The 23,611-nt window shown below is 42.3% G+C and overlaps 1 protein-coding gene across 5 annotated transcripts in view; it reads right to left on the bottom strand.

Annotated features, from left to right (window-relative positions):
- Positions 1 to 23,363, bottom strand: part of LOC108603283 (neural cell adhesion molecule 1) — a 53,089-nt gene extending 29,726 nt beyond the window's left edge. For 4 of the 5 annotated variants that reach the window (XM_017991949.1, XM_017991947.1, XM_017991948.1 and 1 more), the window contains exons 1-2: positions 21,895 to 23,363; positions 8,158 to 8,830 (exon numbers count right to left, since the gene is read on the bottom strand). In XM_017991949.1, coding sequence (XP_017847438.1) covers positions 8,158 to 8,407 — 250 coding nt within the window. In that variant the 5' untranslated portion in view covers positions 8,408 to 8,830; positions 21,895 to 23,363. The remainder of the gene's footprint in view (positions 1 to 8,157; positions 8,831 to 21,894) is intronic. The other variant, XM_017991946.1, reaches the window with a different exon arrangement.
- Between the last annotated feature and the right edge of the window lie 248 nt (positions 23,364 to 23,611).

Here is a 23,611-nt window from a genome sequence, read left to right as displayed (position 1 = left end):
TTGCATTATAGACTTTGAAGTATTTAAATGCAAAGCCAAAGACTGCGGTTAGTTTGAGTCTGAGCTGGCTGGGTTGGTGGGTTGGGCTGGGCTGTTAAAGTTATCTGCAGCTGCAAAACTGTTGAAAATGAGCATATAAATTAAAAGAGCAATGTCGACAAAGGCGGCAACGGGCAACGGCATTTAAAAGTAAAATATGGCAAGAGCAAAACATTTTTGCAAACGTTGCTGCCTGGCGTCTGCAACATGCAACACATGCTGTGCAACATGGCAGTGCAGCGACAATTTTCGGTCACCAAAGGCCGCAGGACAGCAGGAGCAGTATCTAGGACACTGTCAAGGGTTGCCGAGCTGACTGGCTGCCTGGTTGGGTGGGCAGCTGGGGCTGCGCGTCTGTTGCAGACATTGCCGCATTATTTACACGCGTGTGTTTATTATTTTCAATTAAAATGTGCACTGCGCACATTTCATAGATAAACATGAACAACCCACCTCACACACACACGCACACACATGACTCATGCAAATAGTTCAAGCTGCCCTCGCATTAAAACTATGCTACGCACCGAGGGGGCTGTTTATTTATAGTTCAGCTTCAAGTTGTTGTCGTTAAATTGCGTAAAAATTTTTGAACGTGTGCCAGTTTTTTCTATTTTGTTTTAGTTTTAGAAACAAACGTCACAAGCTGCTTTGAACTGTGCGTACCGTCAATATATATATGCTCCATATATATATATATATAGATAGCTTTTTGAAATATTTTTTGGTGCTGCTACAGCAAAATTCCCCATGACACGCAGCGAGCCAAAAATACAAATTTATGTGTTTTTAATGCAGTTTAATTTCAGTTTTTAATTTAAACAAATATATGTAGCAAATAAATAAACATAAATAACTATGCCATGAAGCTTACGGTAAATATAGAATGCTGGGGCAGAAATTTCAATATCAATGCGCAGCCAAATTGGAAGCACTTGCAAAGGCAAAAGGCAACTTCAGCTGACGACGCTTACCGAGTTGAAATCAATTTAATTGCAGCTGACAATTAAATTTACGCCGAATTAACAGCGACACTTTACAGTTTTTCCGCCAGCAGTCGGCAGGCCTCTCCACTTCTCCACTGCTCAACGTGGAACGCAATTCAGACAAACGTCGCGCTGATTTCTTGTCAAACAATTTTTTAATCAGTGTCGCTTCAGTAGCGTTTGCTGCCACCAACATTAATGCAATGTCCTCGTGGACAGGCTGCTACGTTGGCAGGAGTTGGAGGCGCAGCTTGGTTCGTTTTGATATTTAATTTCATTTCCTTGCCTGGCTACGCTGGCGTCGTTTTGCACGTCAAAAAAGCTGCCACGCTGCTGCTGCTTCATGTTTGCTGCTGCTGCTGCTGGTCGCTGACCAACTTTATTAAGAACAGACGCGAGTCGCCTGCATGCTTGGAATGTCAGCTGTTAAAAGCTGATACTCGTAATTGCCTGCACATTTATTCTCAGGCTCAAGCAGCTGCAATTGGGTGGGCAGGCATTGGCTTAATTTGACAAATTCGCATGACGCCTCAAGTTTATTCTGAGCGCTAATTAGGCGCCTACAGTGCCAACTTGACTTTTATATTTGTTTGTTGTTTTCGGTTGTGTGTGTTTCTGAGAATTTTGAGTCATTACATTTTATGAAGTTCATGCTTCATGCCTCGCATAGACATAACGATATACAAGAACGAATTGAAAACAAGACAAGTGCCGACTGCAAGTTTGTTTGCCTTGCGTAAACAAATAATTAAAATAATGTGACGCCAGCTGCAATTTTAGTTTACAGCTTGCAGCTGCGTTTGCCATCAAATGCGCTGAAGCGCGCGCACAACTTACAGATCAACAATAACAAAAGCGCGCTGGGAACTCTTTGAGCTTGTTGTGTGTGTGTGTGTGTGTGTGTGTGTGTGTGCGGTGCACTTTGGCCCCCATTTTGGCAGGCAAGCCATTATTATTGGCCCCCATTTCGTTGCAATGTGTTGTGCACATGCTTGGCAAAGCTTTTAATTGTTTCTTTCTTTCGCGCTTTGTTTGTTTACTAATAATAATGCGTCAGCGTCAGCTGTCGCTTGAACTCTCAGGCTAAGCACAGCCACTCGCTCGCTTGCTCTTGTTGTTGCCCTCCGCACTCTTTGTGCGCTAATTGATTTATTTACTCTAAGTGTGTGCGCATTTTGAAATAATTGTATGCTAATTTGCCTGTTAATCGAGCTGCGCGCTGGCAATGCAACCCCCTCTAAGCTATTTGCTGCGCTAAGCGCCATTTTGTTTGTGCGTCGTCGATGAAGTGTGAAGTGCTGCCAGCAACGCTGTTGTTGTTGTTGCTGCTGCTGTTGATGTTGCTGCTGTGCATTGATTGCTAATGAGCATGAACATTTAGATGATTTAATGCGGCACTTTCGCTGCTTCAGCTTCACACTACAGCTTTCTTTTGAATGTCGTCAGCGTTAGCTTGATTTCAATTTCAATGGCTTAGCCTGGCTACAAACTTGCAGCCAATATATCAAGTATACGCCCAGACCGAGCTCACTGTTTGGCCGTTTAGGCCAGCCAGACTGCCATAACTCAGAGGTGGCGCATTTTAATTTGCCTGCAGCAGCCAAAGGGGCGGCAACCTTGCCACACCTCATGCTGCAGCAACAAACTATGTAGAGAGTGTCTGCTTGGCAATTTTGTAGCCATCTTATTTTATTTATTTGCTATTGCTATTGCTCGTTGCTGTTGTCGTTGCCGTTGCCATTGCTGTTGCCCTTTATTTATTTATATTTGGAGCCCGCTTCTTTGGCCATTTGTGTGCAGTGACAACAACATTTCAACGGTTGCTTTGGCGCTGGCGCTGCCACGTCTGAGCGACAAAATCCGCTTTTATATTTATATGCGAAATATGCAAATTTACGACTCAGTCATGTAGCGAGAGCACTGAGCACACACACATACACACAGACACATAAGTCTACTAGTTTATGCGTAGTATTGCATACTTATGGGCGTGTGTGTTTAGATTTACAAGCACGCTGCCAATAAAATCAGTTTAGTGTGTGTCTTGGTCCGGCTAAAATATTTTCGTTAGCATGTTTAGCATTTGTGTGTGGCGCACAAATTAAATGAAATATTTTTGCGGCTGGCAATAATTTAACTAAAATTTTTTTAATTAAAAGCCCAACTGACAAACTACAGCAGCAGCAGTAGATTTATGGCCAGTTGACGATAAATAAAACGCAACTGCCAAAAACGAAATGCAGACTTAAAATGCAGCAAATGTAATATGTGTGTAATGCGCTCTAATTTATTTACTCTGCACTCGTTATATTTATGGCATTTAGTTGCAGCTATTATATGCTACAACTACTGCAGCAGTTTGGCATTTTCAATTTGCAACAATTTATGGCAGCATATTATGCAAATGCAGCGCCTAATCGCACTGGGCTGGGCCTTTTGCTAAGCTTAAACTGGGCACATGAATTAAAATTTAATAAAAATGCAAATTATGCAAATTGCAAAGCAACTGGCCAACTGCACGCACACGCCCACATCCGCTCAAACACACACAGGCACACACGCCCACAATTGACTAATTTTCAATTAAGCGTTAGACAAAGAGGGCTACGCGCAAAGAAAAGCGCCGTCAAGCGAAAAATGTTGCTAAATAAATGAATGTGCTAAAGAGAGAGAGAGAGAGAGGGAAGCGCAGAGTGAGCGAGCGAGAGAGTGTGAGTTAGGTGTAGGGGGTTGCTTGCCATAAAATATGCACAAACGAGTTGATTACGTGTCTCAGATAGATTTGCCGACAACAACATTTCATGGAATTTTGTTTTTGCGAATTAACAACAACAACAACAACAACAACAAGCAGCACAGCAATAATAAAAAAAGGGGCGATTTGTCGTTGGTTCAAGTGATAAATTCAATTTTCCACTTGAACGCCAAAGCATCGAACAACAGAGATCCCAACCCTCTTGCACAATGTGTGACTAATGGCGCTTACTTGTTGGCGTCGGCAACAGCAACAGCAATCAAACAGAAATCATAAAGGCGTGTTGCCCAAACATAAACGTAAACAGCACATAGACCAAATACAAAGGCAGGCAGCCCAGACTGGCTCTAACTACATTAGCCTGACCAGAAGCGCATGCCGTAGAGCGATAAAAGGCTCAAAGACTGCGTGCACTGAAGCGTGGCTGCTGCTGCTGCTCCTGCTGCAGTGCCTCAATGTATATTGCTAGGCGTGACTAGATGAATCACAGCGCTGTCTGGGCCAGTCGAACTATCTAGAACGCAGCAGTTAGTCATAAGATAAGAGGCGAGTTTATTAGCGCTAAAAGTACTTGACAAAGTACGAAGCCTTGAATTAATACAAAGACCACTGACCACTGACATTGTCATTTTTATTTTTAATGGCATTGGCATTTGGAGCAGCGCGACGAAAAAGGGAAAAGTGGCCAAATGAAAAGCGCTCATAAAATTGAATTTTTTATGAGTGCCTTATGGCCGAAAGGGTTAATTTCGTAAAAATAAACCACCGTTAAGCGAAGCATAAAGCAGAAAAGGCAAAGGCCAAATAACGTTGACAACAACAACAGCAACACAGTCTCGCCAATTGTTGATTCACACCTTTTTTTTCGTTGTGTGCGGCGCTGGCTTTGGCATTTGAGTCAGCGAGCTCTGGGGCGTTTCGTTGGGGTTGGGGTTGGGGTGGTGTAACCAGCTTGCTGATTAACGGAAGCATTACTCACAAACAAGCGAGCGGTGCTGGGCTGAGCTGTAGCTCAATCAAGTGCAAAATGCAAATGTTTGGGGGGCAGCTAAAAATATCGTCATTAAAAGGAAGTTGTAGACTATAAAATATCTAGCGAGAGATATATAAGTGTTTAAGGCGAGCTACTCCTGACCCTGCGCTCTAGCTATTGCATTTATTGCGCTTGTTAAGGGCAGCAGCATAAGAAGAAGAAGCAGCAGCAGCAGCAACATCAGTGGCAGCAGCAGCAGCAGCATCAACGCAGGCGAAGCAAGTTAAAAAGTCATAAAATGATATTTATTTCGTTTGGCTGCCGCGTAATGCGCACTAACTGAATGGTGGTGCAACATTCAGCCTCGCGGGTGGCATCAGTGGCGGCAACTTCAGCTTCAGCACAAGATGTGCTGTAGATTTGCCTTTTATGTGAAATTTATATTACAACACCCAAGCGAACCAAGAGTCGGTAAAATAACAAAGCGGGCTGCTGCTAAAAGCCAACAGAGTCTCTGAGAGTCTGGGGTTGCGCTTGATTATGGGCAAATGGGCATGGGCATGGGCATGGGCATGGGGCGTGGCTCACAACTAGTTGCTGCCGTTATGAAGTTGAAGCTTTGACTTTTCGCCGAGCAGCAGCAGCAACAGCAACAAAATGTAATTGCCAATGGAAATGCGCTCGACGTTGTGGCTTTTTAATGTTTTCTTGTTAAAGTTTATTGAAAAACTTTGGACAGTCACGTTTGAGTAGTCAGCGGGCGCACTAACTTATAACTCTGCACACACACACAGATACACAGCTATACAAATACATATATATTTGGCCTAGACTTGTGAAATGAAACAGCTGCACGAGTGCACGCCCCAACGCCCATCAAAGTGGAGCATAGAGCAAGCAAAGTTGCCTTTTTCTTTTTTCGCTAAACGAAATTCGTTCAAATATTTAATTTTTTTTTTGCGCGCTGCTGTTGTTCTCCAGGCCCAATGGCCCCAATGTCTCTAACGCTGCATAGTTTGCTCAAGCAACAAAAAAAATAGAAAAAGGGGCGTGCGCTCATGTTTGTTCATAATTGAAATTTCGCGCTAAACAGGAAGTGGCAGTTGCCGCTAGCCAGTGGGCCAGTTGCTGTTGCCGTTGCTTTATTTTCTGGAAGTGGAGTGCGCCGCTGGTCAGTAGTGGAGCTCATAGAGCAGAGAAGCTGCTAAAATGTGCTGGCCATATTTATGGCAATCAACTGCAACTGCAAATGCAGTACAAAGAGAATTTACTTGAAGTCTCTCTCGCTCTATTGTTTCGCTTCGTATATTGCCGCTTGCAATCGGTTGATATATGCTTATAGTACTATAAATTTGTTCGTATCCAGCTCTTGCAATCTCTAGATGTTTATGCAGTTATTTTGAAGGCATTGTCGATGAGCTGCGGCAGTCGTTTCATTATTCTTCTTCGATCTGCTTTAATGGCAACGCATACATTTTTATTTCTCTCTCTCTCTCTCTCAGTTCAGTTTTGCGCTATTCCCACATACGCTGCCATCTATTTGTGTTTGTCAGTTTTGCTGTTTTCGCCCATTTATTTACCACCCGCTCCCCACCAGGCACTGCCTACACTTGCTGTCGTCTGTCAAGGCGCCTTCACCCACTCTCAGCTCCATAGCAACCGCATCCAGCATCCAGCTCTCGATGCCTGCACGTACAGCAGTGTGACATGTGCTTCCTCTGTTGTATTTTTGTATTCTTTGCTCCCCATAATATTTCTGCTGTTATTTTCCACATGTGAAATTGAACTTTGCATCTTGGCAGCAGCAGCAACAAAATGCAATGTTACGCGCTCGTTTTTTTATTTTGCTGCACTTGACTTGTGGCGCTATTGCGTTCCACACACCCCTCACTCGCTCACACTCAATCTGTTTGTGACGTTGTTTTGACACTGCGAACGAGCGCGCGCGTGTTTATAAATAAATATATATGTATGCATGAAAATATATTTGAGAAATATTTCCACGTTTATGCTGCAACATATACAACACATGTGTGCGTGTGTGTGTGTCGCATTTGGCTGCAGGGCAAGCCCAAGTGCTGCGCACCCTTCAACTGAACTGTGCTGAGTGCGTTATTCTCTTTGAAGTTCATAAAAATTAACAAAAAAAATCAATTTAGCGCACAAATGATGCGCTGATGAGGAGCGAATGCGAACAGCGGACCAACTGCTGTGCAGCAAACGCCACGCCCATGCGACTAGCTCAGAGCAGGGCGTTTGACTATTGAGCGTGTTGATTGCCCATGAAAACAAAGCTTGAGCAGCATGAGATTTGCATACAAAAATTCAATGTTAATGCCAAAAGCCTCAATTCGACACAAGATTGAGAGTGTGAGTGTAACTATGTGTCTGTGTGTGTGTGTGTGTGTGCATATAAAACAAGCACAGTGTAAGAAGTCGTAGTTGTGAACATAAAAATAGCAGCGATTATGATGAAAATATTCATGCGACAAACAGAAGACATCGCCAGGCGACACACACACTCACACACATGCATACATAGCTATCTTTAGCTAGTGTATGTGTTGTTTATGTGGCAACGTTAAGCAGCACATTTGAATTCCACTTAAAGCCCCATGAGCATTTGGCAAATTGCTTAAAAGGAAAACTAACCAAAGTTACAACTGGAATTTCTCAAATTCGAACGTCTCGAAGCTCTTGAGTGTTATTAACCATAATTAAATTGAATGCTGCACACAGCAGCACTAAGTGGCAGCCTAGCTCTGGCATCGAAATTCAATTTACTACAAAATCCCGCGCCTCAATGCCAAACGAAATAGAAAATGTGTGTGCCCAACACAAAAATGTGTCTCGCCTTGTGCAAATCCTGTCATAAATTGTGCCCAGCAGCTCAACATGGACCCGCACCAACTTAGCAAACTTACCAGCAGCAGCAGCAGCAGCAGCAGCAGAGAAAAAAAAAGAAAAGAAAGAAAAATATGCTGATGCCAATGTCGAATTATGATTTGTTTTTCAAGTGGATGGCACTGACGAGACGTGCGGGGTTTGGGCTTACGAGACGGCCGCTGGGGAAATGAGATTTGCCTGATGTTGCTGCTGCTACAGTTGTTGTTGCCTCAAGGTTAGCTACAGCAGCAACTACAACCAGTTGATGGCATCGTAAAAAGCAGTAGCCAACAGACACACACACATACGCACACATATGCTGGTCGTTGCAAATTATAAAGTTGTTTAGCCAAAACTGCTTCGTTGGCAAGTTTTTGGGTAAAAGTAAAAAGAAACGCACATTGATAAGCAGTTTGGCAGTTGTCGAGCGATTTGCAAGTTTGCACAAAATGTTTTGCGCATTTTGTTAGGCTTTAAAGCTGCTGCAACTAATTATTAAACATTCTTTTGTTACTCACTGTTTTTTTGAAAATCCTGTGACTCCTCCTCGGCGTGGGTGAACTGCAGACACAGCAAAAATAGCAGCAACATGGCTGCGATATTTGAAGCTCTTAGTGTCCACCTCGTTCGTGATTTGTGATGTGTGTTGTGTTGTTGTTGTCGCTGGTAATGTGTGTGCATTGTTGTTGTTGTTGCTGCTGCTCCCTTGTTGTTGCTGTTGCTGCTGCTGCTGTCGTGTGCTGTTTTTGAAAGCTGCATTGCTGTCATTGCGTCTCGTCATTTATGTAGCAAACTTCAATTTGGCCAAACTGTCAAAGCTACGAAACGCAAGGCCACAACAACAACTACAATTACTTGAATGCTTGCAGCACATGTGTGCGTGTGTGTGTGTGTTTGTGTGGTTATTGTGATATGGCAAGCGCACCAAATGACGTGACGATAATAAACAGGCAGCTACTACACGTGCTTGTATGTGTGTGTTCACTATTTCCGTTTCCGTTTCCGCTTTAGACTTTAATGCAGCCCAGTTGAAATTCAATTCAATTCGCTAGCAACTTGAAGTTGGGGCTCCATAAAAAAAAAGCACATTCCAATTGCCATCGTCGAAGCACAGGATACTTCACATGTGTTTATTTTCTTGGCGCTTTTATTGTCTGCAGGCTTCGGGCACGCATAGGCGAGAGTTGATTTCTGCAAATAGAAAAGCAAAACAAAATACATGAGCCTTTGACATCTCTCAAGCAGTCAGCAAACAAACAAACATAAAAACAGGCAATCTCTGTTGCTGTTGTTGTTGCTAGAAATATGAAAAGTGCTAATAAAAATTCGGCACAACAAACAAATTGAACGCATAAAGGGTAAGAATTTTACGATGCTATGTGGCGCGTGTGGCCATCAGTTCGATGAAGTGTGATTAATGTTGCGTTGCAATAGAGAGAGAGTCGCAATTAAGAAGGCTAAAGATTTATGGCAGTCTCTCGCTCTCTCCATTGTTGAACCAGCTAATAAGCTGACTGCGGGGTTGGCCAGCCAAATGTTGCGTTGCTGCTTTAATTGCAGCGAAATTAATAAAGCAAGCAGCAGCATAGCTGTGTCCATGTGTGCGTTGACTCGCTCTTTAACATTATTGCTTAAGCATTAAATGCTGCGCACATTTATTTATTATCTAGTGCTATCAAAAGTTTGCTCATTAGCAAATACGTTCTAAACAAAAAGGTGCACATAAATACAAATGCAAGTAGTTGTTCTTTCAGCAGTTAGTTGGCATATTTTATTACTGATTAATTAACTTGCGCGCGACGTTGCAAGTCCTTCTGCCTCGAGCAGCTGTTGCGCGCGCGTGTCCTGCGCGCAAGTTTTTGCTTATAACTTGAGCAAAGGTAGAATTTGCTAATTAAAAAAGTTTGCCTGCGCATGAATATGTCGAAAGCAACAGATCAACAGCCATAGAACTTGTTTTTTTGTGCTTTAGTAATTGTGTGTATGTGTGTGTGTGTGTGTGCATAACTATTGACATTTATTGGCAGCTGCTGCAATGTCAGTCTGCAGCGCTGTTATTTATAAATGAATTCTCAGTTGCAAACTAATCAAAGTTAACGCACACGCGCTGCGGCTAACTCATGTATTTTTACTCAGCTACAGTAAACACGCGCTAACACTGTTTGCTGTTAAGTTGTAGGCTTAAGCGTCGGCGCCTTTGTACAGGTGCCTACTGCTGTTGCTTGTTTTTTGGGCTATTGATTGGCAAGCAACAACATTTGCTTACAGCTTTCACCTGTCAGCTGCGCTGAGAGATGGGCAGACTCTTGTCAAATTACTACAGCTACTCCATCATATTTAATTCAAGTCCTGTCAAGGAGCCGCCACCCAGACAGCAGCAGCAGCAGCGTAAGACAGGCGCGCTCGCGTAAATTTATGAGGCAATGCTCAGTTTGGCCATAAATGTTCATCATAATGTGACACAATTTCCCCAAGATTTAACGCCGCATAAAATCCAGTCAAGCAGCCCAACCCAACCCAACACAAGCCAACCCAATCCAAAGAGCATGCAAGCTGTCCTTATGGCTGATGCGTTCGCACTGCAATTCGCAAATGTGTCATAAAGTCAAAGACGCATAACTCGCCTTCCGGCTAACAGCAGTCGCATAAAAATTCGAAATAAAATAATATAGAATATAAATTTAGCTGCAGTCAACGCGTGCAAACATTTGCTAGACATAGTGCAAGCTTAAGTGACAACTCATCGTTCTTATCAGGCTAGAGAGGGGGGTGCAGCAGGGGCGCTGAGACGTGCAGAGACACAGACAACAAGCGATTGCAATTTCACTCCAACTTTTTATACAACTGTTTATGTGTGTGTGTGTGTCTGACAAGCATAAGTACCGCTGCTGTCAGTGCCACAACAGGCAGCACATCAAGGAAGCTTCAGCCCCCACCCCAGCTCACAATGTATGTGATTACACCACGCGGCATACTTTTAGCGCCACTCAAAGCACATTTCACTTTCGTTGCGTGTCTGTGTGTGTCTGTGTGTGTAAATAAAACTTGAATTATGACAATGGCATGCATCAAGCAGCAGCAACAACAACAACACTATAGCCTGATAATGCGCTCTATAGCGACTTGTAACTGACTTTCAGCTTGTGTTTACTTTGTGCGTGTGTGTCCTTGTGCCAGCCGTTTAACATGTCGTATGCGCAATTTGTGAAATATGCGCGCACGCTGCCAGGCAAGCAATAAGTTTTATGTATTTGTATGTGTCTCTCTCTCTCTCTCTCTCTCTGTGTGTGTGTGTAAGTAAGCAATTAGTTGCCTTTTCAGCTGAAATAAGAGCAAATAGTGTGAGAGTTCACAGCGCCGCCACCTCATTCCGTTAAGTGTCTGTCTATATATGTCTCTATGCTTGTGTGTGTGTGTGTGTCTCTTAGCCTGAGGGCTAAACAAACAGCAGCTCATTTATATCCTTTATGCGTTTATTACAGCATCCGGCAGCTGATGAAAAAAAATACAAGCAAATATCATAAATAAATGCGCAACGCTCAGACGCATTAGATTAATAATAACTTTAACAATAACAACAAAAGCAGCAGCAATAAAATTACTAATTAGTACAACAAAAGGAAATCGAAATCAATCAGACAATGAAATATGCCTAATTGTTATAATATGTTTACCTAAGCTGCCCCCGCAGCAGCATCACTAATTGGCAAAGTGTATAAAAGAAAAGCGATAAACAATAATGAGCTGCAGCTAATATTAGACAATAAATGCAAAAAATTGAAAATTAACTGCCTTGTTATCGATTATAAAATAATGCTTGTAAATTATTAGAGCTGCTCACACTTGAATTATAGTTTACAAATTGTGCACATTTTTTATGCGTTGACCTTTTGGCCTGAATGGCTGATAAAAAGTTTCGTAACTTGTATTTTTATTATTTTGTTATAATATTTTGGTATGCGCATAAAAAAAACACTTGCCAGGAAGGCAGTCGCACAGTTGGGCACGCGTCCAATTTAAATGCACACACTTAAGCACACACACACACACACGCACACACTATTCATATGCAAAGTGCTTCATGTTTTTTCATGTTTGCTTTTGTCACTAAAAGCGTTGGTTCGATTTACTGCTTTAATAATTTTTACACAACTAAAACATTTTTAAATTTAGTGGCTTATATAAATTATAAGCGCATTAATTTACAAAACTTTACAGCATTCAATTACCAGCAGCTTTGAAGTGCTTAATACATATTTTAATTGTTTTGATATTTAACACTGCAAAATATAAAATTACATCAAACTTTTTTAGTTGGCAGCAGTTCAACCAGCTTGTGGTAAAATTACTGTGGCCTTTGGCTGTCACTCACAGAAGCTGCCAACCAAAACAGTTCCACGCGCTCTGACGGCTTCATCTAAATACAGACAGACAGACAAACAGCGAGAAAGACGCGACGCAGCTGCTTGTTGTGGTTGTTTGGCGCATATCCTGGCGGCGGCGGCGTCAACGCCTGTGGTTGCCAGCCAGCAAATCTACCTTAATTTTGACAAGAAGCGTGCAGCACTCGCAGGTGTCACTGCTGTCGCTTACAGTCAGCAGTACGGCGTAACTTTACACTCCGGCAATGTCATGCAGTGCGCTTTGTATTCACGTATTTTTTTGTTGGCTGGCTGGCTGCTGCTGCTTAAAGTTCGTTGTTGAACTCTGTTTGATATTAATGAGGCGGCATTTGTCAGCAATGAACATTTTTTTGCAATTTAAATTAAGCGCAGCTGCAATTAAATTAAACGTTTTTAATTTCTAAATATATTTGCACATGCCAGGCCACGCCCGCGCCCACGGCAACGACCAGCGTCTGCTCTGCTCTGCTCTTAGCATTAACAAGTGATTGTAGTCCTGGGCAGCAGCTAAAATTTGAATTTAAATTGAATTGAGTTTGGCAAGCAGCAGCAGCCGCATTACAGCATTTGCCTTTGAACGCCTTCTAATCCTTCAATTAATATTCTTCAATGCCTAACATTTAACCCAACAACACACATACACACACAAACAAAACAACAACAACAACGACGTGCCAAATGTGACCCAAAGTTTGCGTTTGCTGGTCCTCGAACCCTTTTTGTGGTTGGAATTTTTTGTTTCCGCCCGCACACAATTATTTAACGTTTGCGTCGCTTTCTTGCATTTTTCTTATTTTATTTTTTATTAAAATACATTTTTTGGCTGTCATTAGTTGCATAATTAATCTTTTAAACTAAGCGCTTGTCCTGCGTTTAGCTTGCGTTTAATAATTAAACTCACATCGCAGCAGCAGCAGCAGCCCCAATGTTTGCTTAAAGTTTCAGCTGCTGTCACCTGCGTAGGTAGGACAAAGTCTAACCGCAGAACAAAACAAAACTAAGCCAAGTCGAAGTTAAAGCTAAAGCTAAAGCCAGCGCCTGTGGATGGGCGTGACCCACGCTTATTTCATTAAAACACATGACCGAATCCGCTGCTGAGCTGTGCTTGGTCTTTTGTCTTGATGTCAGGCTGCTGCTGTGACTGACTTTGTTTGCCTTTCATTATTTATTCTCTTATCAGAAACCCAAACCCACACACATACACACATGCTTTACATGTGTATAAATAATAAATGTTGCCCTTTTAAAGCTGCTCACATGGCGTATGCGTATTTAATATACTTACCAATCAGCAGTTGCAGCAACATGTTGCAGCTTTAACGCTCTGAATTTCAATTAAAGCTTTAAGCATAAGTGTTGGCCAAGCTAATGCTATACAGCTGGCTTGCTAATTAGCTGCAGCTGGTATTGGACATGTGTTGCAATAGCGAAACAAAAAAAATAAGCAGCAAATTTAATTAATATTCATAAATACAAAATGACAGCAACGCATTTGCATTTGCATTTGCATTTTCATTTGTATTTGGCGTTTTTGCATTTTGTGCTTGTTGGAGCGCGGCAAAGCGAAAGTTGATTTTTAATTAGCTGCGCTATAAATAAATGCGCACCAAACGTGGCTGGCATTTGGAAAAAGCATTTGCAGATTCTTGACATATTGCCAACAGCTGCAAATGCTTGATGCGGGGAAATTATATAGGCGTACGCATAGCACGCGCCACAGCCTGGAAATGCATTTTGCAATGCGAATTTTCAAACAAAAATGCGTAGTAGGCACATAAGGAAAACTGTTGCCAAGCAAGTCGAGCGGGCAGTGTCAAGCGCAGGGGCGTTGAGATAACTTGTGGCTTGGTTATCTATCTATGAGTAAACAATTTAATGTGCAAAGTTTCTAGTCGCTGAGCAGCAGAAAAACAACAGCAACAACAACAACAAGCAATCAGAGCATTCCCTATTGACAGTGGATAACAAGCCGTAGTCAAGTCTCATGTTTTTGCGTTGCTTTGCTTGTTTTGGTAATCATTAAAATTCATTTCCTATCGATAGTCAGCAGAGACACACAAGCTCACACACACACACACATAGATAGATAGAGAGAGTGAGACAAATACGTATACTCATGTTATAGATGACGCCATTTAGTTTGAATATCTATGGCAGCCACATCCTCCACATTCACTTACAAGTATTTGTGTCTCTCTTCCTTCTCTTTTATGTGTGTATGTGTATGTGCATGTGTATGTGTATGTGTGCGCATTTACACAAGTGCCTCGCAGCGATTTGAATGCGGCAATTCCTTTTGAATTGATCCCAAAAGTGACCTTTGATTTTCGATACGATTCCAGTCATTTTCACATGGCCAGGGCCAAAAGTCTCTAGCGACAACAAGCACACACACACATAGTTACACACACACATAGAGAGAGCCTTTTTGTTTGTATAGTTTAAGTGCCCGCATTAGTGGCGCATATAAATTTTGTCGCTCAACTCTCGGCAACGAAGCGAAAATCAAACTAAAAGTTCGCCACATGAAAATCATAATTCAAATGTTGAAATCAGCACACAGATTGCCGCTGTCCTAGTGTGCGCTGCATGTGTGTGTGTGTGTGTGCTTGTGTGTTTTTGATTGTATAGTGCTCTTTGCGTGCGACTTTATGTATGTGTGTGTGTGTGTGTCTACACAATGGCAACTATTGAAAATACGCAAAGCCTCTTTGGTTGCCTTGCCTAGCGGCATGTCCTTGTGCTGCTTCTGTGATTTTTGCGCTTGCCTTTGACCCCAAAACCCCCGAACCCTAACGCCTAACCCAGGCTCCAAGCCACATTACCACTCCCAGCGCTGTGTAAAAAAAAAGGCATTCGCTATACACTACACACTGGAGCAGGCACCTCCTTTGGGCAAATGCGCGTGTGTGCGTTTTGTTTTATTGCCTGACTGACTCGTTGCCAGGCTTTTGCTTTTGCTATTGGCAAACACTTTCCCCGGTGAGCTGCGGGGCAGGGAGGGGCGGGTTAGCAGCCTCCCTACGCTTGCAGTGTTGCCTATTGTATGGGGATAATCGAAGCCATAAATAACAGGCGCGAACGCGTGTTCCTTTTTTTTTTTGTTGGGAGCAACAACAATTCTAACATGCCCACGATAACAAAAGTGCCAAAAGTGACAAACAGCAGGCCACTGTCAGAGCTCCCGCGCCCACAATGCTAACAGCAGTGGGTCCATAGCTCAGCTAACTCGTTAGTAAATCCAATTTGTGCGTGTATGTCAACAGTTTGACTGCAGCAGCTACAGTTACAGCTACAACTATGCTTACACTTGCTCTAATAAAGTTTAACGCACGGCAAGCCGAGGCATGCCACAAAAAATTGCATGTGACATACTTTTGGTATTTTTTTTCTTGCGCAAATCAATTAAAAATTTACATTCCATTCACACAATAAATAATTTGCATAATAGCCACAAACCACACCAAACACACACACACACACACATGCACATGCACTTTGCTGCAGGCTGAAGCGCTTGCATATTAAAATGCGTATTAAATTTGAAAGAAAAAAGCAATTTTTTCAATTAATTAAAGAGTTTTGCAACAGGCAGCAACAAACAGCGCACACTTGCAACAAATAATAATAGTAATCAATGTTGCATGCTGCGTTTTTATTCGCTGCACTTTGCATCTTTAATTGCCTTATAATTTGATTCACGCGCATAAATTGCAAGCAGCGAAAAATTTGCTGTAAATCAATGCAACTGCTAAAAATTAAGCTGCAGCCATAAAAAAGTAGCGAAAACCAATTGGCATACATTGTGTATAAATACTTAAAGTGATATATAATTAGACTGCAGTTTGCCTTTTTTAGTTGTATTAAAAGCCAAGCACATTGCCCTCTATGCCATGTGCAGACATAAAGTTGCAGCTGGCTGTAATTTTAGACCTGCTGGGGCGACCAGACAGCCGTCTGGTCGGGCAGTAAACTGTTCTTGGAAACGACATCAAAGTTAAGCTTAAATTTATTTTATAAAATTGTATTTGCTCAAAATCAATAGATTTGGAAAATAAATGTTAAATATTTGCAAATTGATTCGTTTAAAGAAAATTGCTCTAAGCTCGATATAAATTTTAAATTTTCGTTCTAACCACAAGCGCTCTGCTTGAGTCAACAGAGTTGATGTATCATTTAAAAGCATTTGTTATTTCATTGTGTGTGTGTGTGTGTGCTCAATGTAAAGCAGTTTTTGCGAATTGTTTTTACTACTAGTCTCGTAGTTAAGCCACAGGCAAAGTTGCTGCAGCCTCTCTGCTGTCACCTACACTGACAGTGAGTTATGGCAGTCTATGGTCAGCATAAACAGCAGCAACTGTAGCAGCTTATGCTCTTTAAATCAGACTTATAATAAAGCTGCTTTTCTTCTAGGCTGCCTCAAAAACAAAAAAAAAAAGGCAAAGCGAAATGATTTATGTATTTACTGCAGCTACCTACGCATTGCTTTATTAAATATCAAACGAGCTTACACTCGAGCAAGTTTAATTGTAAGACTAAACTGTATAATGGGAATAAATGTCAAAGACACAGCCAACTAAAATTCTCTGCTGCTGCTGCTGCTGCTGCTGCTGCTCGACGGCTCATAATTTATTTGATTATTTTTCAAATCCATCATTTTGGCAACTGACAGTTGCACTGCGGCTTAAGCTGACGCGCTTGCAATTTGTAACGCAGTTCAAAGTGTCAAATGTCAACGCTCAGAGCTCATTGACTGTTGTGTGGCTGCCACACAATGTTGCATGTGGGGCACACATGTGGTGTGGCTCACACCCCTTTATGGCTTTGTGAGCTCTGTGGGAAGCACAGTTGACGACGACGCATTGTGGCCGGCTTAAGCTGCACTTACTTAAGCGCATGAAAAAAAAAAGCCCATAAAATATTGCGGCTTGTCATCGATGAATCCACCCCCCAACCCCATCGCTTGGGCTTGTCGCACGCATGTTGTGCCTGTCATTAAAGTCGTAAGCACTGTCATGTAGCTGTCAATTTCCAAAAATGGCATTAGACATTGGCATTTGTATGTGACAAGCAGCAGCAGCAGCGAGTTGAGAGAGAGAGAGAGAGAGTGTGCCTTGAGCTTAACAGGCCATTAAATCCGCTTGCTTAACTACGACTTGTGCCTGCTGAGCCACTACACGAAAACACTTGAGCAAGGCTGCTGCACATAATTAGCGTTGGGCCCTTAAGTTACCTGACGGCTCAAGCCAGCACGTAAATTTGCATTTTTAGGGCGCATAAAATGCGTCGCACAGGCTTCCAGTCGCTTCAGATAAGCCAATGCCAAAGGACCCGAAAATGAAATGACAGCGACCAACAAAATGTGAAACAAGCGCAACAGGATAAAAGCCAAAGTAGCAGCAGCGCCAGCAGCAGATAAGACTAGCCACAAGCATTAAATGTGGGCACATTGAGCTTAAAGTTTCTGCTACAAAATATTGCAGGCGAGCAATTAAACCAACAGCCCAAGCGACTAACTGAGCGGCGTAAGCTTTGCTAACATTACATTAGTATGCACATATCATGTGTGTGTGTGTGTGTGTGTATATAGTATATATAAAGCGTAATTCCATTAGTGGATTTTCATTTCAAGTTTAAGCAAAATTTACGAAATGTCAAAATATTAGCATACTTTTGTGCGCCAGCAAACTTTCTTGTCAGAACAAATTAACCTTGAATACTCCACACACACACAAACACTCTCACAGTAGCTCATACTCATATTCGCACGCCTGCTGAGTGCACATGTCTGTCGTATTTATGTGAAATCAAAGACACAGCTTCAGATTATTATGCAAATTATATTTACAACTGGCATAAGACAATGGCTACTAACTTTACCAAGGGACTTTTCAGCGCCTCGGCCTCGGCAGCTGACATTACTTTGCTTTTTGTGGCTTTTTTGTTGTTATAAAATTTATTAATTTTAAACCAACATGACGTCAGCCAGAGATAAGGATAAAATCAATAAGCCGCATGTTATTTCGTTTGCCTTCGAGTTGCTGATGCTGCTGCTGCTGAAGCTGCTGCTGAAGCTGTTGATGCACGTTTGCCGTTGGTATTTTGCATGATTAATGAAGCCATGTAATTGATTACACAGCCACGCCCACGCAGCAGCAGCAGCAGCAGCATTTGACAAAAGACAACGAACGTACTTTTTACGAAACGATAACCACAGAGCGCCGAACAGCTGATTGATGCCACTCCTGACTAATACAATGGCTCTATAATGCGACAGATAAACGCACACACACACATGCACACGTATACATATATAGGTGTACGTGCGTGTACCTTTGGCTGTAAGTACTGCTGTCTGTCATTGGCTTGAGTTTGGGTTTGAGTTTGCTTTTGCGTTGGGGTTTTGGTCTTGTCAGCGACTGTTGATGCTGCTGGCTGGATGAAGGCCAAGATGATGATGCAGGCGCTGACAAAAGCCAATTGCAAGCCAAGGCAAGACAAACCAAGTTGAGGCAGGCAAGCTGCAAGCACGCAGTGAGCTAAGTTAGTTTCATGTCTGGTTATTTATGCGTAATTTCTATGCACACACACCCTCCAACTCTCTCATCAGCTGCGCAAGCAAATGCCAGAGCCCAAGCTCAAGCGACGACATTCGCTTCTAGCCAAAACCGAGCATCGAGTGGCTGCGGATCAGACATACATAGCTTGAGTGGGTGGCTTGAGTGGGGCGTTGGGTTGGATGGCTTTGTTGTCGTTGCTCATGCAGGCGCACAATCATCAATCAAAATCAAAAGCCAAAGCCAAAGCACTTCTGACATTAATTTATTCAAAAGGGATACAAGCAGTTTGCAAGGATGCAAGAAACTGCTCCACACACACACACACAAACTCAATACATACATGAGTGTATGTGTGTGTGTGTGTGTCTGCTATCTATAGAGCTCTTCAATTATGAGCACTTGCCATGTGAGCACTCAAACTCATGCACTTATTTATTAAATTTCTCAAATGGCAGCTGACAAAAATTCTTTGCATTTATCAATAAATAAGCCATAACAATAAATTTTAATTAATTCGAAGAAAAGCCAAAACTCGTTTAGCAACAATTATCAAGCTGACATAAATCTACAAATATTTGCATAATAAACACGAATTATGTATTTAATTAAGATTTATCTAAGCGCATTCCACCAGCTGCAAGTGCAGAGCAAACAAAATTTTTCCCATGGCATTAGCCATCGATAGCTACTACATATATATAAACTTTATATATTTTTGCTGATTCCTTGCGCTGCGCATCACTCACAGACACATGGCTATGGATAGAGCGCGCAGGAAAATAAAAATACGAGGCGAACTAGCAGACGAATTCAATCTAAATGCAAATGCTTCGCGCATTGTGGCCACTGGAGAGTGTGGAGGCGCTTGGGGGGAGCGCATCTGCAGGTAAAATCGCAACATAGGAAGCCAATTAGATGACCAGCAGCCAGCACTAATCGAAGCTGCCTGCAGATTGGTCAGCGTTCGAGCGCTGGCTGATGTCCTTTGGCAGGAGCAGGAGCAAACTATAGAGAGAATGCATTATTGTTTTGTGCGCTTGTCGCTTGTTCGCTGCTAAATGCAAAGAGCCGTTAGCAAGGGGAGCATGTCCTTGCTTTAACCATTGCCAATTGTCCTTTATGGCTATGCTGCTGCTGCTTTGCTAGTCATGGCCATGTTAATACACACACACACACACACATACAGATTTCCAATTCAATTGGAAATTTGCAGCAGCTCTCGCTTCAGAGCCTGTTTGTGTTTTCTATTGCTTTAAAGGCCAATAAAAGTTTACAGGCGCCTTAACAAGCGTTGCTTGTTTCTGTCGCTGTGTGAGTGTGTGCGCGTGTGTGTGTTTACGCTTAAGTATGTTTGACATGGGGATAAGCTCGTTGCTGCATGCTCGCTTCATTTACTTCGACATTCATGCTCAGCACATTGATAAATTCAGCGACTCAAGTCGACGCCCACTTGACTGCGCCCCATCCAATTGACGCATAAATTGCAAGCAATTAGCCTGCACAAAAACAATTAGCACATCGCGATAAGCCAGCGTCGCATTATTATTATTTATGGCAATAATTGAGTAATGAGACAGATCTAGCTGCGTTTGTGTCTGCAAATCTTTCAGCCTTGCAGGTCAATGAGTTCTAATTGAGAGATTCTGATTATTTGGGCACAGCAAGGGGGCGCACACAGCTCACAGCTCACACACCCACACACACACACACAGACATATGCAAATAGCGCATATCAATGAAACACTTTGATGGCATTAGAATTACAAATATCTTTGGCAGCAGCTTAGGCTTCATCGCCATGGCAATGACAGTGGAGCCTACAAATCGCAGAGCTATGCCGAATCCCAACCCCAACCCCAACCCCAAGCAGCGCGTTCGCTGCGTAGCGTAGATGCAAAATAAATATGCAAAATCGTTCGACTGTCGAACTGATGCATAAATCAGTGAAGAAAACTTGAAATTAAATGCAAACATTGCTCAAGACGTTGACGACGACGACGACGCCAGCGAGTCGAAGTCGTGACTGCGTAGCAAGTATTTCATACTAAACTCTGTTCATTTGGCTGCTGCCTACGTGCAACTGCAACTGCAACTGCAACTCCATGTTGAGGTAGCGCTTTGGTCTGGCCGAGATTTAATTGTACGTGCCTGGGCCAGGCAGTTGCATTATAATTGCAATGCTGAAGGCAAACACGCAGACAATTTATAAATTTTCGTTAATTGGAAAATGCGCCAGAGCTTTTGGCATTCATTTGCGCTTAAATGCAGGCACGTGAGCTGTCTGATAATTTAATCAAATTTAATAACAATACGCAAATACAATAAAATGTGTCTTTTGCTTTTAGGCTTAGCTACTAAAATTTATTACGCATAGAATTGCAATAGAAATTCGCTTGAAATTTATATTGCATGTTTTATTGTTTAACTGCAGCAGCAACGAGTGCAGGGATTATAAACAATACACACACACACACACACACACACATGGCAAATGATATATGTTCATGTTGTTGTTGCTTTAAGCATTTTGCTAAAAATTCAATTTTGCGCTATGCAGTTAGCTAAATTTCTGGATTTTGTTGCTTACTTATAGTTGTATGCGTGTGCCCCATAAAACGCGCCAACTTTATATACGCAATGATTTTTGTTTTGTTTGCTCTGCAGCATTTTTACTTTGTTTCGTTCATATTTTAGCTGCGAGTGTGTGCGTGTGTGTGTGCGCCTTTCTATTTGTTTTAATAGACTCGACTAGAGCAGCTGTGTGGTCTGGGGCTGGGTCTAGGGTACAGGACTCTACGTTTTGCGCAAATATCCTGCGGCGGCACTCGCATTCGCATTCGCATTCATATGAGTTTATCGCATGGGGGTGCAGTGGATTTTGTGATTTGCTTTTTATATATATAGTACATGCGACTATGCGTAGCATATGTGTGAGTCCCTCATCCCCTCTCTCTGCTCAGACTAAGCTGCTGCTGCCTTGCGGTACTTGCACATTTCATTTTTAGGCACTCGCTTGGGGTGACTTGTGCCAAGATTTGAATTTAGCTTGTGGCCTTGTTGTCCAGGTAACTGCAAGTAGCTCTTTTATTTTAGAGAGTGAGCCACTTGCCTGCAAGCTTTAGCCTGAAATTTAACCGTAGGACATATGTCAGCAGAGATTTATCTCAAGCAGCAGTCGACAGCGCCTGCTAGCACTCGAGCTGTAAAAAATAAATTGCTGCAAACTATGCTAACTATTGTTGCCCTTACCATTGGCTCAAAACTAGCTGCGCCAACTTTGAGATGAACTCACCCGCAAAATATTTGCTGCTGCGTTTGCTAATCCAAGTGCAGCTTAAGTTTCGGCGCGAGCGCTTTAAATTTATGTTTGTTTAGCGTTTTTTGCCTGAGCAACAAACAACAAACTTTAGCAGTTAGTTAAAAGTTTTAAGTTATTATTGTTGGCTGCTTGGCTTACTACTGCCAGACGCCAGACGAGTTGACAATTGTGATAAATTATGACAGCACGCGACCAATCTGGACAAACTGCAAGTGGGCGCTGCTGCTGGGGGCGGCGGCGGCGTATGCACTTAATTGAAGTCACAGATACTCACACACACACACAACTACAAAATGAAACCGCAACTCGCTTCGGCGTCAGTGTCATTAAATTCAGTTCGCTTGGCTTTCTTTTCGCCTCGTTTTGTTGTTGGTTTATTGTTTGCTTTTGTCGCTGGCGTTTAAAGTGCGAAAATTATAGACGCAGTTGTTGTTATTGTTATTTGCTGCTGCTGCTGTTGTTGGCAGCAAAATTAATTGATAACCAACACGCAACAAGGTTTAACGTAGGGGCGTGGGGGCGTGGCATATATCTCTCAGCTTCCACGATTTGAGTTAATGAGCCAGCATGACACACTTGAATTTCCATATGAATTATTTGCCACACGCTATTGCCACAACACACTTATGTTCTCTTGTTCTTCCAGTTGTTGCTGTTGTGATTTTTTATTTTTGTTTGCTTTTCTTTTCTTTCTTTTTTTGCAATTCACTTTTTTATTTTTTCACATACACAAACAGGACGAAATCTTTCTTTTATGCTTGGCTGTTGCTGTTGTTACTGTTGTCGTTGTTGTTACAGCAACAATTTTCGTAATCCGCTTTTGGCCTAAATTTCAATTCTTATTTGATTTTTCTGCACTGTTTTGTTGGCCTGCTCTTCGAGTGGCTTTTTAAGACATTTCTCTTTAATTTTTCGCTTACGCGTGTTTATTTTTACACGAAATTACGCGAGCGTTGCCAAAGATGCCAAGGAACGTCAACTAGATCTCAGCTCCCTGCTCCCTTAGACGACACGAACACGTAAATTGGGCACGGGTACGAGTACGGGCGCGGGAAGGGGCAACACCAACGCGTACTAATCACACGCACTCTAACCGTAGCCGGCTGATGGGCGCGGCTGCAAGGGGGCGCGCCGCTTCTCTGTCCACAATTGCGCAGCTTTCGCAGCCTCTTGTCTAATTAGCGCATAAATTCTTCGAACTTTTCTAATGCTTGCTCTTAGCTGACGACTGATGCTTACAATTAGTTGCAACACATGTACAAAGTATTATATATAAACTAGAGTGACACTTTTCTTACTTTTTTTTGTTGTTGTTTATGCTTTGTTATTTTTAAATAGCTTTATGCACTGCTTAGCTGTTATTAAAAGCCGGATTGTGCACAAGCAAAGCGAAATTTATTCAGCCGACGATCCGTACACGTACGTGCGACAACAACGGCGAATACGATGCGTATGAGAGACCTAACGGCACTCCGAGTACCGTTTCGATGTTCGTCACTAGGTCGTCGGGTTTGCCGCACAGCCATCGCCACCCCCACCCCCAACGATACCAAAATACAAACGCAACATGTTTGACTCTTCCCAAACTGAGAAAGATACGAAGCTATATAGGATGCATCTTGTATTATTTATTGTGTGTTGCTATATTATTAATTAGTAAATAATTTAATTTTAAAATATTAAATATTTT

Source organism: Drosophila busckii, chromosome 3R, assembly GCF_011750605.1.
Source record: "Drosophila busckii strain San Diego stock center, stock number 13000-0081.31 chromosome 3R, ASM1175060v1, whole genome shotgun sequence".
Classification (NCBI taxonomy): Eukaryota; Metazoa; Arthropoda; class Insecta; order Diptera; family Drosophilidae; genus Drosophila; species Drosophila busckii.
This window is presented reverse-complemented; position numbering and strand designations above follow the sequence as displayed.